The sequence below is a fragment of the Pelecanus crispus genome, chromosome 1 (genome assembly GCF_030463565.1).
Source record: "Pelecanus crispus isolate bPelCri1 chromosome 1, bPelCri1.pri, whole genome shotgun sequence".
Classification (NCBI taxonomy): Eukaryota; Metazoa; Chordata; class Aves; order Pelecaniformes; family Pelecanidae; genus Pelecanus; species Pelecanus crispus.
The window spans coordinates 142,421,221-142,436,503 of record NC_134643.1 but is presented as its reverse complement, the minus strand read 5'-3'; the positions used below and the strand labels follow the sequence as shown (position 1 = coordinate 142,436,503).

Genomic DNA, 15,283 nt, shown 5'->3' with positions numbered 1-15,283 from the left:
CTTCTCAACTCTTCTGTCTTGTACTGCTGTGTTGCCATTTCCACTGGTACTGAAAAGCTTTGTAGAAGTCATTCCCAAATTCATATTCCTCTTATACAATCACTGACTACCCAGATTAAGAAAAAAAAAAAAAAAAAACAAAAAACAAACCCAACCAACAAACAAAAAAAACCTACTATGCATTTAAGTCTGAACTTTAATATTAGTGTGTTTGAATGGAAAAAAAGAACAAAGAGAAGACAGAAGAAACTCTTGATTTTTTTCCCTTTGTCCTCTGAATAAACTGCCCACACTGCACACAAGCACAAATGATCCTTTGGCAGCTGAGTAAACATTTACAGTGGGCAAACATGAGTTTGTCTTCCACTGCAAGGCAACAGGGAGGTGGCTTCTACAGCCAGCGTGCAGACAGGCTCCAGACCTTGAGCTGAGCAGAAGCCCCGCTGCTCCCGGGCCAGCTGCAGCTGTGACCCTCGGCAGGTAGGAGGAAGCTACAGGACTGCACGGCGGGATGCGGGAGCATGTGCCACGCTGGCCAGTGTGAATGAAGAGGAGAGGATGTCAGGTGCGAGACTAAAATTTCTCTAGTGTCCCAATAAATCTGCATTTCCTACTGGCAAATCAGCATGCTTAAACTCTAATAGAAATCATGGTTTATAAACTGTGGCTCAGGTTGATTATAACAGCCAATTAAAACATTTACATTCTTGTTATAACCAGGTCAGGCATGTGTAATTTAAGAATTTTCCCAAAGTCATAGGTAGTAGAAGTGTAGTTGGAGACTTGGCCTCTTCTGTGGCAAAGATGCATGTAACTTTTTGGATGGTTAGAGCAAAATCAAATTAAAATGGTAAGTTTGAATAATATCCTTCTCCTGTTTAACTCTGTCCCACCTTTTCAGGGATGGATCATGACCTGATATTTGAGAATTTCTCACCTTGGGAATCATAGAGCAAAACGCTGTGTGGCAGGGCATCTCGGGAAAGCTCAGTATCTTGTGGGCTAGAAGGGCTAAAGAATGCAAATATGAATATCCTAGCATATATAATCATGCTCTATGAACCCCATTGTTCTTTTTTCTCTAATTATTGTTCTAAATCAAGGACAGAGCTTCAGGTAATCATTTTAGACTGACCCGAATAGACACTGCTGCTTCAAGTACCTCTCTTGAGTGTGGGTGTTGATATCTCTCAGCAGAAGATTAAGCTGGAGTGAGTAAAACAGTTGCCATCCCAGCTTTCCTGGACATTCCCATTCCCATGGCAAGAATGACAGAAGAACAAGCTGGCCAAAGGCTTGTGCTTAAAACACTGAATTCAATCCGCTAGTGTACAAACGCTCTCCTGCAGCATCCTTGGCAACCCCTGGGGACCGCAGACAGCTAGCGGCGCTGGCTCTGTCAACCGTCCCAGCCAAATCTGCTGAGGCATGCTTGTTGACACCCGGTGAACTGAATGGGGTGACCACGGCAAGTGACCTTGTGAGAAGATCTGTTTTCTTTTCCTGCCTATACCACAGACTTCCTGGGTGACCCCAGATAAGTCATTTATTCCTCAGCTTTCCCTTCTGTCATAAAAAGGAAAACTAGTCCCTTCAAACTCAAAAAAAAGCAATGTTCCAGGACTGACCTCAAGCTCACAAGGGTCAATGAGATGACTGGGTGGGCTGTGTGATTCAAATGCAAACAGTCAAGAGTGATAAAAGCTTTCCCTATTTTATTTTGTGTTAGATACCTTATCGCTGCAATCAGAGCTACTGTAGATCTTTTATAAATCTACCTAGCAAAAAAATGTTGGTTGGTGATAGCGATGGGTATTTTTACTCCAGAATTATCATTGCAGAATTCTCTTGACTTAAACTTTCAAATTTGTTTCAACACTACCTTTATAAATATTTCTGCTTTCTGAATCAACTCGTTGATTGTGAATATTACATTGCCTATGTATTGTCAGCACTTGGGATTTTTAAGTATGAATTACCACTTCCTTGTGATTACTCAGGTTGTAACCTTCCATCAAGCTGGCTGTTGTAACAGCTGCTCCTTACACTCCCTGGTCTAATTCTGGATGCGTCCAACTAAAGATGGGCTCAGAATCCGGTATCCAGATACTTTTGATAAGAACACTAATTCTGACTAAATATCCCCTGCTTTGTACAGGTGCTATGCTATCTCTGCCGATTCTGGCTGCCTTCTCCGTATGCTCAATACAGCGGAGTTGCTTTCAACAGGAACAACTCTCTAGAGCTTGGGACTGGGAAAATTGTTCATAGTAGGATCTGGAAATTGGGAACAGAGTCAGTGCTTTTTGACACAATATTCTTTATTGCCAGAAAGCGTTTAGCAAGTAGGCTAGTGTGAACATCAACATTAAAAAAAAAAAAAAAAAACACATCCTTCTCCTGCTGGGTGCTTTTATAGTATGAGGAAGGCATCGAGGGATACAACACAGACAGAGCATAGCTTCCCGGTTTTGCACTGAAAAATCTTTAATTTGCTGGCAAATATCAGTCACATCTTAACCACATTTCTCCATCACTGCAAAAAGATGGAGTTCTTAATTAATCTTGGGGGGGGGGGGGGGGGGATGATACAAAACGCAGCACCCCCAAAATGCAAGCATTGTCCTAGGAGGATATACAAGAGGGTGAGGCCGTTCACACGCCGCGGCAGCAACACCAAAGCCGAAGGACTAGCTAGCAAGAAGTCATGTAACCAATTAGCATTAGCAGCTTAAATGAAACACTTGGCCCGGGGGGGAGCTTAAGCAAAGTTTGCCCACGGACGGCCCAGCATCTGAAAGGCAAACCCTGCAAACCTTTCCGTGCAAATGTGATTCCCCTGTCACGGAAACCCGCCGCAGAGGTGCCACGGCGGCTGGCGGCAGACCCCGCGGGACGGGGACGGCGACGGCGACGGCGACGGGGACGGGGACGGCCCCGGCACGGCGGAGCTTGCAGCAGCGGCCGCGCTCGGTCGTGGGACGGGGCTGGGGCGGCCCTACGGGGTGGGGGGGGACCCGTCCGTGCCTCCCTGCCCGTACCCCCGGGGCAGCGACCCCCTTCTGCCCCCGCCGCCCCGCTCCCGCTCGCCCGGCGGAGCCGCCTGCCCCGCCCGGGGGTCGCTGCCCGCCCCGTCCCGGGGCCCGTGGGACGCGCAGGGCGAGGGCGGCCGGAGGCGGGCCCGCCCCGCCCGCCCGGTTTATCAGCCCCGTCCCGCCGCCCGCCCGCCCTCCGAGCCTCCCGCCCCGCCGCCGCCGCCGGGCCAGCCGCCGCCTCACCGCCGCGGGGCCGAGCCGGGGCCGGGCGATGGTGCCGGCGCCCGGGGCCGCCCTCCTGGCCGCCCTGCTGGCCGCCGGGCTGGCCGCCGCGGGCAGGTGAGCGGGGGCGGCGAGGGGCCGAGGCGGTGGGGAGGGCCCGGGGCCGGGTGCTCGGCCGGCGGCTCCGCGGGGGCCGGGCCGGGCGGCTGCGTGAGCTCCCTGCCGTGAGCGGGGGCTGCCGTGGCTCGGGTGTAAGCGAGTCCCCCTTCCTCCTCCTCCTCCTCCTCCTCCACCCGCGGCCGTGGGGCTCTCCCGAGGCCGCTGCCCGCGGCGCCGGGCGGGAGCGGGTCCCCGTGGTGCTGAACGCCGCTCGCCAGGCGGTGAGGGCTTCCTGGCCGGCGTGGGTGCCGCTTTCCTGGGGGGAATCGCCCCAAAGCTGGGGGGGGGGCTTCCTTACTCTGGGAAAAAAATGATAACTGGGGTGCGCTTGGGAAGGTCGGAACGATGGGGACGGCCGCACCGCGTACAGAAAGGTGTGAGCTGCTCGAGGCTCTGGTTTGCTTCCATGACATCGGCCTGCCGTGACAGCCGCGGCGTTCCGCAGAGACAGGTACGCTCCAGGAACGGGATGAGATGTGGAGCGAGGATAAATAAAACTGCTTATTCCACATTACGCCGTCCCAGGGTTCCCCCTCCCCATTCTCCAGAAGCGAATAAAAGGCCGCAAGTGCTGCGGCACGGGAGTAGCTAGGAAAAGGAGAATTCGCAGCAACTGGGGATGAAGCCTTCAAGACGTTGTGCGGTTTATTTGTTTAGCGTCAGGTTTGTGAATGGGAATGTTTGTGATCAACAAGTGGCAGTGTGCCGTTCCAGCACACGCAGGGCTATCAAGTGGTCACCTCCTCAGCAACTGGAAGTTTAGAAACTCCAGACCCGCTCTTACAGAAAACACATTTGCTCTCAAAGCAGAGGTCCGCTTAAATGCTCATGTTAGTAATTGCCTGATGTTGCGTATTTGCATTTCAAACACTTTGAAAGGTGTAAAACTGCAAAATAAGGGCATTATCGCCTTCCAGAAGAAACCACGGTCTGGAGTTAGCTGAAGCAGAGAGGGAGGTGTTCGGTAAAAATGATGTTATTTGACAGCAAGTCGTGAAACCTATGGGAAACCTACAACCTACCAAAGACTGATTGTTCTACAGCCTGTCTTGTCCAAGCTGATGTCAGATGATGGTGGTGGCATCTCTCTTTCCTACCAAGATTGTCATTCTGCCTTTTCCATTGGGAGGAGGGGGGAAAAGGGGGTTTTCAAACATCTTGATGGAAGTCTTGGATAACAAAAGATACTAATTTGAGAGGACAAAGAAATCCTATTGGCTCTGAATACCTAGGAAGAAAGAAGAGGAAATAGTAAAAATTAGACCAATTTCAGGAAAAATGAATTTATGATGATTATTTTTGTCTCTTAGAAGCGTAGCTTTCATACCTGGGCTTTTAACTTTTCTGCTCTGAGCACTTCCTTTAAGGAGTTTGGTGGGCACATGAAGCCTTAAAGGAACTTCTGTAAGCCCAAGCTAAACTTCATTTGGAGTTTTGGGAGGGACTCGCGGTGAACCAGGATTGTTGTCATATTGAGTGCCTGAAACTGGCTGAAGGGATATCTAAGATACAGTTATTAAAAGATAATGGGTGGCACTTCCTTGGTTTTACTTAATACAATTATAAGTTAACTTTTTTCTAGAAGGAAGTCATATTTCAAATAAACTTGGGTAAAAGCAAACAAACAAAAAACTCAAAAAACAACCAACCACCACAACAAAAAAACCCTATTTGGAAAAATGTTCAAATGTATCTCTGCCTGATGTACACTCATAATAGACTTTTGAGGAGTTTCTTTCAAATTGCTAAGTTGCAAGACACCATCTTTTTGTCCTTCTGAATATACCAGTTGATTAAAAGTTTAGGTTTGGTCCTAATTGTTTTTCTGCTAGCAACAATGTCCAGAAATTTTTAAGAAGAAAATTAAAGAAAGGGATAATATCCTGTCTTTGAAGTTAACTGGAAGCTGCTAATAATATAATTGAGACCTTTCCCCCAACAACCTTCCAGCAGCAGGCAGCTATTGTATGCGTAGGAGCTGACCAAAAGTTTCCTGTAGAGATCTGATGGAAACAGTGCACTAAATCTATTCAGCAGCTGTGTCTTGAAGGAAAAAAAAAAACAAACCAACAACCAAAAACCAGTAGGTAGAAGCTCATAGATGTTCCTTTCCAGAGAAAACTTTTGCTAAAGACAGAATATTAGTAGGATCTGAAAACAAACAACTGATTAACTCAAACCATACCTGACTTTTGTTATCTTCCTACCTGGTTAAACCAGGCTTTTGAAGACTTGCTCGCTCATCCTCTGCAGCTGTTACTGTCACATAACTCAGTTCAGATGGGGCTTACACTGCTCATGCTCACTGGTCAGAAGGACATGACAAGTAACTCTTGTCACTGTTGGGATTTTTACTTCTTTTTATTTTTGCCATAACTGGTAAAATGGCTGCTAATGAGGATTACAGTCCAGCAGAGCTATCAGCCCAGTTATTATATTTGAAATTTTTGACTGCCCAGTGGTATACAGACATTTTTAGTAGCTTGGATTTGGCCCAGGTCATAATTAGTTTTGAGAAACTGATGCAATGTAAAGCTCTTCTCTTATTTTATAGAATGAAACAACAAAAAAGGGTGGCAGGGGGTAGTCTGTTGGTTAAGCAAGTCCCAGCATTCAGGTGTGCTTTATTTCCCCTCTTTCACCAGTTATCATAGTATTTTCTTTTGCTGCTGTTTGTGTATTTAAACTATTAGGGATATCAGTCCTACCCTATCAGCAGCCTAGCTCTGCTGGAAAATCTACCTAGCCACTTGATCAGTGGAGCAGGTGAACTTTCTGAATATGTTTTACATGTAAATACATAAGTTTTCTTTTTTAATATCAAATTAATTAAATCACTGCAAGAAGTCAAAGGTACTGTGTAGTAGTTTAAGGTCTGTCCTCACATCACACAGCCAATTTCTTTTGTCTGCTGCTCATGCCACTGTAGGTATAGGTATGTGCCTACCTGGTCCTGGCCAGTATCCGAATGCTTTGCTCTGAATGATCCGACTTCTTTTGGAATAAAATTCAAGATCTTCATATTACTCCAGAGAGCAACATTTTCCTTCAGCAGCAGCAGAGTAAATGGGACATAACTTCGTTCATGCCTATGTTTGTATCATTACAGGCAACACTAGATCTTTCTCAGTTTGTGAAAGAGACTAAGTATCTTAAAATTAGGTAGGAGTTGTTCTCCTGGCTCTTCAGTGCTCTTCAAGACTCTCACCCCTCTTGTGGCTGTGTTTGTACTATTGTATCCCCCTCAGAGCATTAACAGACAGTAGCACAAGAGCAAATGGATGCAAACTGGCCTTCCTCTTAACAAGTTCTTCTCGTTCTCATTTGGAGCTGCCTGGCATGTAGTAGGATCGGAATCCCCTTTCAGCTTTTGGTTTGTTCATCTGAAGCCAAGTTCTCATCCTCTCTAAAACAGGGTTTTTGTTCTTTATAGCTTTTATCATCATATATATCATATATAATTCATATTTCTTCAACATGGTTGTTAAGAACTGTATGCAGTACAACCTGATACAGCAGCAGTAAAACTTTCCCGGAATTTTGACTGGAACACCTGAAGGTCCCACATATTTTGTAATGGTACTAGTGGCTCACAGTGATCTTGTGATAGCAAATATGGCCAGTTCTTTCCTTCTGTCACCTCAACTAAGGGGGCCCTGGCTTATTGTAGAAATTCTTGTTACTCATCTTCAATGTTCTTTGCTAAATGCCATCCTACTGGTGTCAGCAATGTCACAGTCACATAATATTGGTTACTTCTCTGCTGCCACTTGTTACCTTTAGCACTAGTGCTGTAAGCTGCTGACTCTTGGAGGACAGAGTTCTTCACCAAAGATGCGGAGACTGCTCTTGCCACTGACCTGCACAGCGATTTGACCTGCAGTCTACCTTCTCTTGCCTTTCTTCTTCAGTCACGTATTTAGGCTTCAGGTTCTTTAAGGCCAGGCATTTTTTGCACACTGAGCAGATGGTGACAAGCACAGCAATCTTACTCAGGACTCTAGGTACTCACTGTGAAATCCTGTAAGAATATCATACAGGGAGGGATCAGAAGCATCCTGTGCCTCCAGTCTGTATTACTTCTCCCTCAGTGTCCAGGAAGGTCCGTGTGACATTCTTCCAGAAAGGATCTGCCTGCCTGAAAGGATCTCCTCTTTCTAAATGTCTTTCTTTTGTACAAAATGCTGAACTCCTGACAGCAATAGCTGAGCTGATGGCTGGTGGTTCTTCACAGGTCAAAGGGCCTAACCTGTCAAAACTGGTTTTCCTTTCGGATTTTGGGATTTGGGTGGGCTCTCAAGGATCTAGTTGACCTTTCCCACTGCCAAAGGTAGGCTTTAACTTGGTGCTTGTTGTGGAAGTCAGAATAAGTGAAAGATCTTGTCCAGGGCAGTATCTATAAAGTTCAGCTATGTTCATTTTATTTGCCATTTTACAGAACATTTCCCAGTTTTAAGACAAGTTCCTTCTGAAACGTTGTGAGATATTGTATACTTTGTAAAGACACTTTCATTATTTGATTTTCATGTGAATTAAATAAAATGTTACTGAATGAGTTTGTCTTCCTGTGAAAATGAGCACCTTTTGGAAAGTAACAAGATCCTGCTTCCTCCAAGCTTTAGGCATTTTAGCGTTCCAAGTGAGTCATAGCACTATCCAGCTGCATTCAAGGGGATTTTCTGGGATGTAAACAGAATATACATTTGCTATCCAGGTGAATTCAAGGGCACTTTCTAGCATGCAAGCAGAACATATGTTCTTTCACTTGTGTACTTGCAAGTGATGTAAGCCAGCAGCATTTGGATGAACAAAATGGAAAAAGGTTATTTTATTGTCTATAAATCCAGAGATAGGGTGCTGAGTTCTAATAGACACACATACAGGCATCACAGCTGTTCAATACGCTTTTTCTCCTGTCTGAAGATGGGGTATATGTGCTCCTGTAAACTGCATCACTGGATTGATGGCAAAGGCTGGGTGACTTCAGAACAACTTATTCTAACACTGAAGTCTTTTATTTGCCAGGTGACATGAGAACCATCTCTTCATTCAGGGTATCTCAGATACAGGAGCTTATGCATTTCCTCTGAACTCCCTTCTCTTTCCAGTGGTTCTGCTACTAAAGAAAACTCTGAAGTAACATCTTGTATCTTTAAAGTGTATGCATATATTTATTATACTAGTTTGCCTTAGTGATGTTTGCAGTAACTGTTCCAATGCAAGCGCATACCTTACAGATAAGCACAGGAGGATATGTGCAAAGCACTGCTGAAAGGTGATAAAGCAATGCCTCTATTGTGCATCAGAGTAAAAAATGAAAAAGTTCCTGGCCTGTTGGTTTTTTTTTTTTCCTTTTTTTTTCCCCACCGTGTGGATGTTTGTTGCTGTGTATTGCCCCCCTCAATACCCCAAATTACTACGAAGCTCTGGCAGATAAGGTATTTTCTGTGTCAGAAACAACACCTTGGACTCTTTGAAGAAATTACCTTTTAAATTATGGCCTGGAAAAAGCAGTGGGGACAGAAAATTTTGGATAGAGAAGAGAATTTCATAAAGGGGACAGGCATGTGGTAATGGAGAGCTTAAGTAACAGCAAGCAGAGGGAGAAGAGAACCAGAGTCACAGCACCCACTGCAGCATAGAGTAGGTCCAGAAGACTTACACAGTTGTGGATTTCCATCAGACTTATAATTTTGGCAACTAAAGTTGCAGGTGTTCCAACTCTTGCAGCTGTTGATCTGCACAGTGACTTTGAACCCCCTGGGCTTATTGGCAGATTAAATTAACGTTAATTTGTATGGTCAGGGAGTCCCGTGCAACCTGAATGCACGGGACTGTCTTCACTTACACAATCAATTTGCACATATGCAGTGGCTATGAGTCTACAAGTCACTAGCTTTTATGGGGCAGACTGATGTTCAAAAAGCTGCTTTTCTATAGAACCAGTATTTCATCATCCAAAGCAATAGTGCTGTCAGATACAGCATCATATATCCAATCCAGATTCTTCAATGTGACGCAAGCTGGAGCAGCCCCATTGACTTCACTGATATTAAAAATGACTCATTCTAGCAGGGGACCTGGCTGTATTTTTTGCCTTTGTCACGTTTCTCATTAGAAAGGATTTGTGTTGCACAGTTAATTTATTGCAGGTGAAACACTCCCATCTCCCCTGTTTCTCCAACCAAATGCAACTTTGCATTCCGTCTAGGAACACGGTCGAATGCTCTGAGGTTTGGTGAAATTAAAACGCCTGACAGCGGATAAAACATGAGGGAAGTATACAAAGGAGTACATGGAGCAATGGATTAATGTGTGTGTGCCTGCTGGAGCTAGTGTTTATCCTTCTTTACACAGCTCGAGAGCTCCTGGGCAGCTGGTGACTGTGAGCCAGCCTGGGGTGTGTCGCTATGGTTCTAGGTTGGATTGCTGTTACGGCTGGAAAAAGAACAGGGGCCACTGCGAAGGTAACATTAACACTTTACGCTTGTTTCCTCTCCGCTGCTGTGTAGTTGGTACTAATAAAGGGATTTCATCTATGTCTGCCAGAAGTTACAGAAAGAAACCTTCTGAGGAGGAAAATCTCTTAACTCTGTGAGAGAGTGAATAAAACATGTTTGAAAGACCATCACCTCAAAAAAGCAGAGCTTTGGGTAAATAACACCAAACAACAAAATACATATTCAAAAATTGTTAGGTCCAGAAGGGACCATCTGTTCTAACCTCCTGCACAGCCCTGGTCTGTGCCTATATTGTTACAGCTGTCAAGTAAGTGCCAAAATTACAGTGTCTTCCAATGCTACATATGGACCCTGAAGTGGTTTTTTTATCAGTTGGTGTCCTTTATCTTTAGAGTACACAGCCTATGAGAATCAGAATGTTTTAACTTTCTAAATATATAAATAAAACCCAAGCAATAAGTGCACCTGACTTGAGCTTGGGTAGCCGGTCAGCATTCTGGTCTATGGATCATTGGCTTAATGAAGGATCGATGACTTAAGAGATTTCAAATTTGTCAAAGGGCTTCAGATCCCAAGGAGAAGGTAATGTGGAATCTCTCTCTAGCTGTACTTGGGCAAAACATAACAAAGTCATAAAATGCATGTTTTAGGAATCTTTCTCAGATACTGCACCTGTTGTCCCAGAGAGTTTGGCATGGTATATCTGGTGACTTTGAATAGAGGCTCAGGGTTATTCATTGCTGACAATCAACAGACTGATGTCTAAAGGGGAAAGATGCAAAAAGTCTCTGCTCTGTATATATAGCATGACAGCTTAAAAATGGAAAAACTGATGAATACCTTTATTAATATTTATGCATTGCTTAATAGCACCTTAGTTTTGATGCACATGAATGCCTTGAGGGACAACTAGCAAATGTAACTTGGATCAGCCAGTGGAATAAGTTGTCTTGTTGTAAAGCAATAGGGTGCTTTATTACTAAAATCCAGTTTTCATAAACTTCTACGATTCTTCTTTGGCAGATGTCTTTAAGCCAACTATAATGTAATTCTGCATTGTAACTCCAGATGCAGTGGTGTTCTCTGCTTCAGTGTTTATACTCAGCTGGTCTCACACTATGCCACGTTGCATTCAGGCATAGGGGTAGTGTTGAAATATGCCTTAATCTGCAGAGCTAGTACATCTGAATGAATCTTTAAATGTAAGGAAGATACTTGAATTCAGCAGTATGGATTTTAGTTAAGAATTTTACTGTATAGTAACTAAAACTGTGGCTTTCCCATTTCCTATTGTTTGGATAGCAGCTTAATTACACAAGGTCGTGAGATGTGCATCCTGGTGCACATTCTTTTGCTGTTTTTCCAGAGCTAGTCGTGATTTGAAAGCATGTTTGGTTTGGTTTTCCTGAATAACTCTCATGTTGACGATCACATTGACTTTAGGAGCCTTAAGCCTTAGAAAAGCCAACATTTAATTTCTGACTAATGATCCAGAGAGCTGAGAGTTAGAAAATTTTTACTTTTTAGTGTCTCCAGGCTAAGCACAGGCCTCTCAAGTCATTGTAAATCTGATGCAATTGTACATATTGGGATGTGTGGTAGGATAGTTGCCTGGCCATTTGAAGGATGTGCTCTGGATGTGCCACCATGGGATGGACATATTGCTTGGCTCTAAGTGAGGAGCTCCAAGAGTGGAAAACTGCTCTAGGGTAATGTGTCTCCTGTGGCTGTAGGAGTGCTGTTGCCTCTTTCCTACTCCAGATGTCAAGCGAAGCAAGTCAAGCTGCTGGCTAGGTGCTTCTCACATAGACTTCTTAAAAATAGAAAAAGGGCAAGACTACAAAACTAAATGTGAATTGTAAGCATGGCAGAAAAAGCATGAGGGAGAGAGCTAAAAGGAGCCCCTTCTTTTCCAGGTCCTTACAAACCTGGAAGAGCACACACTCATGTAACCCATGCTAGCGTAATTTTTCTCCAGCAGAAATAAAGTGCAGATCAGTAGCTACCATGCCCAAACTAGAGGGAGGGTATGGAGGATGTTGACCTTGTGCAACAAGTTTTTAGGCAACTAAGCAGGGCAAAAGTTCTCAAATAGAGTATTTCTAACTTTTTCTTTTTCTCTCTCCTTTCTCTGTCTGATTCCCCCAGCTATCTGTGGACATGGCTGCAAGTATGGCGAGTGCATGGGACCAAATAAATGCAAATGTTTCCCTGGATTTACAGGGAAAACCTGTAATCAAGGTTTGTGCACATGGGGATATTGCTCCAGAAAGCAGACTGTTGATGTTCTGTCTTCTTATCTTGTAGTAAGGATTGTGTCATCTACCAAAATAGTAAAGCAAGATATTTTCTTGTTTACATAGAAGAGCTTAAAGTTTAAAGCTCTTGGATCTCCAGCATCCCAGACAAGCTCTAAGCCTCCCTCAGCACACAGAAGTTTGAGCCTCTATCATATATTTCCTGCGGGTTGATGACAAGGGCAAACAGTCATATTTATAGTCAGAAGATTAAGGCATGGAGAGATTATATAGGAAATTATTAGAAGCAGAAGTCAAATCCAGAACCCATGCTATTTTCTTAACTAGGAACCCATGTTACTTTCTTAACTAACCTTCTCATCAGAAATACATGCAATTATATGCTAGACATGTAATTTCTCAAGCTTCCTGGGCCAATGCCATCTGTTTGCATATGCTGATTGGGATTTTTGAGAACACAGAATTTGGAGTCTTTAGGATTGCATAGTCAGAAACTTTCAGAATGCACCACTTTCCCCCCATGAACTTGCAGTTAAACATTGAAATATTTCAGATAACACATTGGTGACAACTCAGCTTTTTTTTCCTGTTCCAATATATGAGACCCCTGTGTTGGATCAGATGAAAGGAGCAGGTCACTGTGCATAGAGAGGAGCCATCCTATTGCAGTGCAGATGAGTGAACTGCAGGTGTGTGAGGGAAGCAGGACGTAAAGGCCACATGAAGGGATGGGTTTGTCCTCGCTGCCTTCCTAAGCACCTGCAGCCTTTGCTTGAAAACATTGCATTGACATACTAAACACACTCACGTTTTCCAGAGTCAAAACAACCCATTTATTACACAATATCTTTCAAACAATATGCTATAAAGCTATACTGTTAAGTATTTTAGAAAATTCTGTCTCTTGCACTTTTGATATTGCTTGCAGGGAAGTAAGTCAATTCCTCAGTACCACTAGAGAGGAAAGTGAAACAGCAGTTGTGGTTGTATGTAATAGATATGTAGGTATCACTTACAACTTCAGCCTCTAAACCCAGAAGTTTATCCTCAAAAATTATTTGGCAACTTAAATGTCACCAAAAGGCAACAGAGAACCCCCCAGCTTTTAGGTGTTTTCTGTGCAGTAACTCCGGAAGGATTTGATATGCTCTCCATACGCAAGCAGATCGGTTCTGTGCACTTGTAGTAGATGCAGAGTCTGAGGCTTGGTGGAAGCACCGCAGAGACCTACATGTGTAAATTGCCTGTTAGCTCCCTGGGCCGTTCTACCTTCTGAAGCACGGCCAGGAATTTTTTAGTAAAGTGGTGGCTGGCACAGGCCAGAAATGTCCCAGAGCCATTTCAATAGTATAGCCATATAGGTGGTCACGTTCCAGCAGCCAGGAATGCTCAAAGCCACTTTTAATTTAGAGGCAGATGTAGCCTTGGTCTGTCCTTACAGCAGAATGCTCTGCTGAGCAAGCTCAACATGAGCTAAAATAACAGAGATAAGGGCACTGTATTAGTCTGCCACTGAGTCTGAGCTAAATTAGCCTTATCTCCACAGGTTCTCTTTTAGAGCTGTGTATGCTATCTGTGTATTACTGTGCATTGTGCAAGGTAGGTGCAGCTCAGCACTTTTGAAAATGCATGGTCTAAGTGCAGTAACTTTTGTTCCCCTCTAGTTTCTTTGTTATGAGAGTCTTGGTTATTCAGTGGAGCCACAGTAGCACAAAAAACCAGTGTGATTTGCAAGCTGATAGGTTTTCCTCTTTCAAACAGACCCTACGCTTAAATAATAGAATGCAACCCTCTTTTTCTTCCCTGGACTGAGCTGTAACAAACAATTCTGCACATATATAACCACCACAAAGTTTAGCTTTGAATGGTCTGGAGATTTTTCTGTGGTCTACAGGGCGTGTAGACATGAGAACAGATGCTTGTCCCATTGGAAGTGGAGCTGCACAAGCTCAGTGCTTGAAGAGTTGCATCTTTATTGAAATGATATTATTGGTAATATGTGTCATTAAACATATGTTGAATGGGCTGCGTATGCTGGTGCATTCTGTTAATGAGTTCTGTCTGTTTACTAATTAAGTTTCAAAATACAAGCAGGAGAGGTGTCAGTTCACAGAGGTCACAAGCACAGATGTTGTCCCCTTGTCATAGGACCAATACCATTGTCAGGACTGCTCTGTCTATACCACACAAATTAAACTTTTTAGGATTCTAGTTTTCTCCCCGTGAAGGATAGCTATTGGGAATTTGAAATTAATTTAGTTTCTGCAAAGCCTTTTAAATCCTAGATTTTCAGAAGGTTTTAGGGTGCTTTTATTCTCAGGATTTTGAGATTTTTGAGATTTGTCCTTTTAAAGTCACATAATTCTTATCATATATTGTATTTCATTTCTGCTACTGATAACCTTGGTGCCAATGTGTAGCCCAGAAAAAAAACCAAAAACTTTGTTTCACTTTATCTCAAGCTGATTTGCTGCTCTTAGTCTCATGTTTTTGCCATTCTAGTACAGAGGTCAACTGGAGGGCTAAAATCTCCAGCTAGAATCAGAGAAATCCAGAAAAATAACTCCCAGAAAAAAGACTAACTGCGATTCTCTCCCCACCCCTCCACCTCTTCCTAACAAGCTGCCAGATGTGGCCAGAGTTTGCATTAGTTTTTCAGGTGTGGAGGTCTGCGTGTGTTAGTTTTGCTAGCAGTCTTTCAGCCAGATGGTCTGCTAAACTCTCGTCTTGCAAGGGGCTGGCTCATTTTCAATCCAGGCGATTTTACTGTGGGGAATTCAAGGCATTAGGCAAGATTATCCACCTATATGTATGAATATATGTATATAAACCCAGCACTCACTTCATTCCAATGACTTCTGCAGATCTGAATGAATGTGGACTGAAACCACGTCCCTGTGAACACAGATGCATGAATACACATGGCAGCTACAAGTGCTATTGTCTCAACGGGTACATGCTTATGCCAGATGGCACATGTGCAAGTAAGTAATAGAGCTGATAGGACAGGCACATCAAAATCATCTAATCGCATTTGATCCCAGCAGATTTTTTTCTTGTGATGAATGGATTTAGCTTATTTGGGATAGGGTCTTTGCCTCAGCTCTCTGGTACTGTCAGCAGCTGAAAGAGGCTTTCTATTTTGCAG

General features: G+C 43.8%; 1 protein-coding gene across 2 annotated transcripts in view; it reads left to right on the top strand.

Annotated features, from left to right (window-relative positions):
- Positions 1–3,306: 3,306 nt before the first annotated feature.
- EGFL6 (EGF like domain multiple 6) overlaps positions 3,307–15,283 on the top strand; it is a 46,614-nt gene continuing 34,637 nt past the window's right edge. For both annotated transcript variants that reach the window (XM_075727645.1, XM_075727644.1), the window contains exons 1-4: positions 3,307–3,374; positions 9,774–9,883; positions 12,026–12,118; positions 15,000–15,119. In XM_075727645.1, the coding sequence (XP_075583760.1) occupies positions 3,307–3,374; positions 9,774–9,883; positions 12,026–12,118; positions 15,000–15,119 (391 nt within the window). The remainder of the gene's footprint in view (positions 3,375–9,773; positions 9,884–12,025; positions 12,119–14,999; positions 15,120–15,283) is intronic.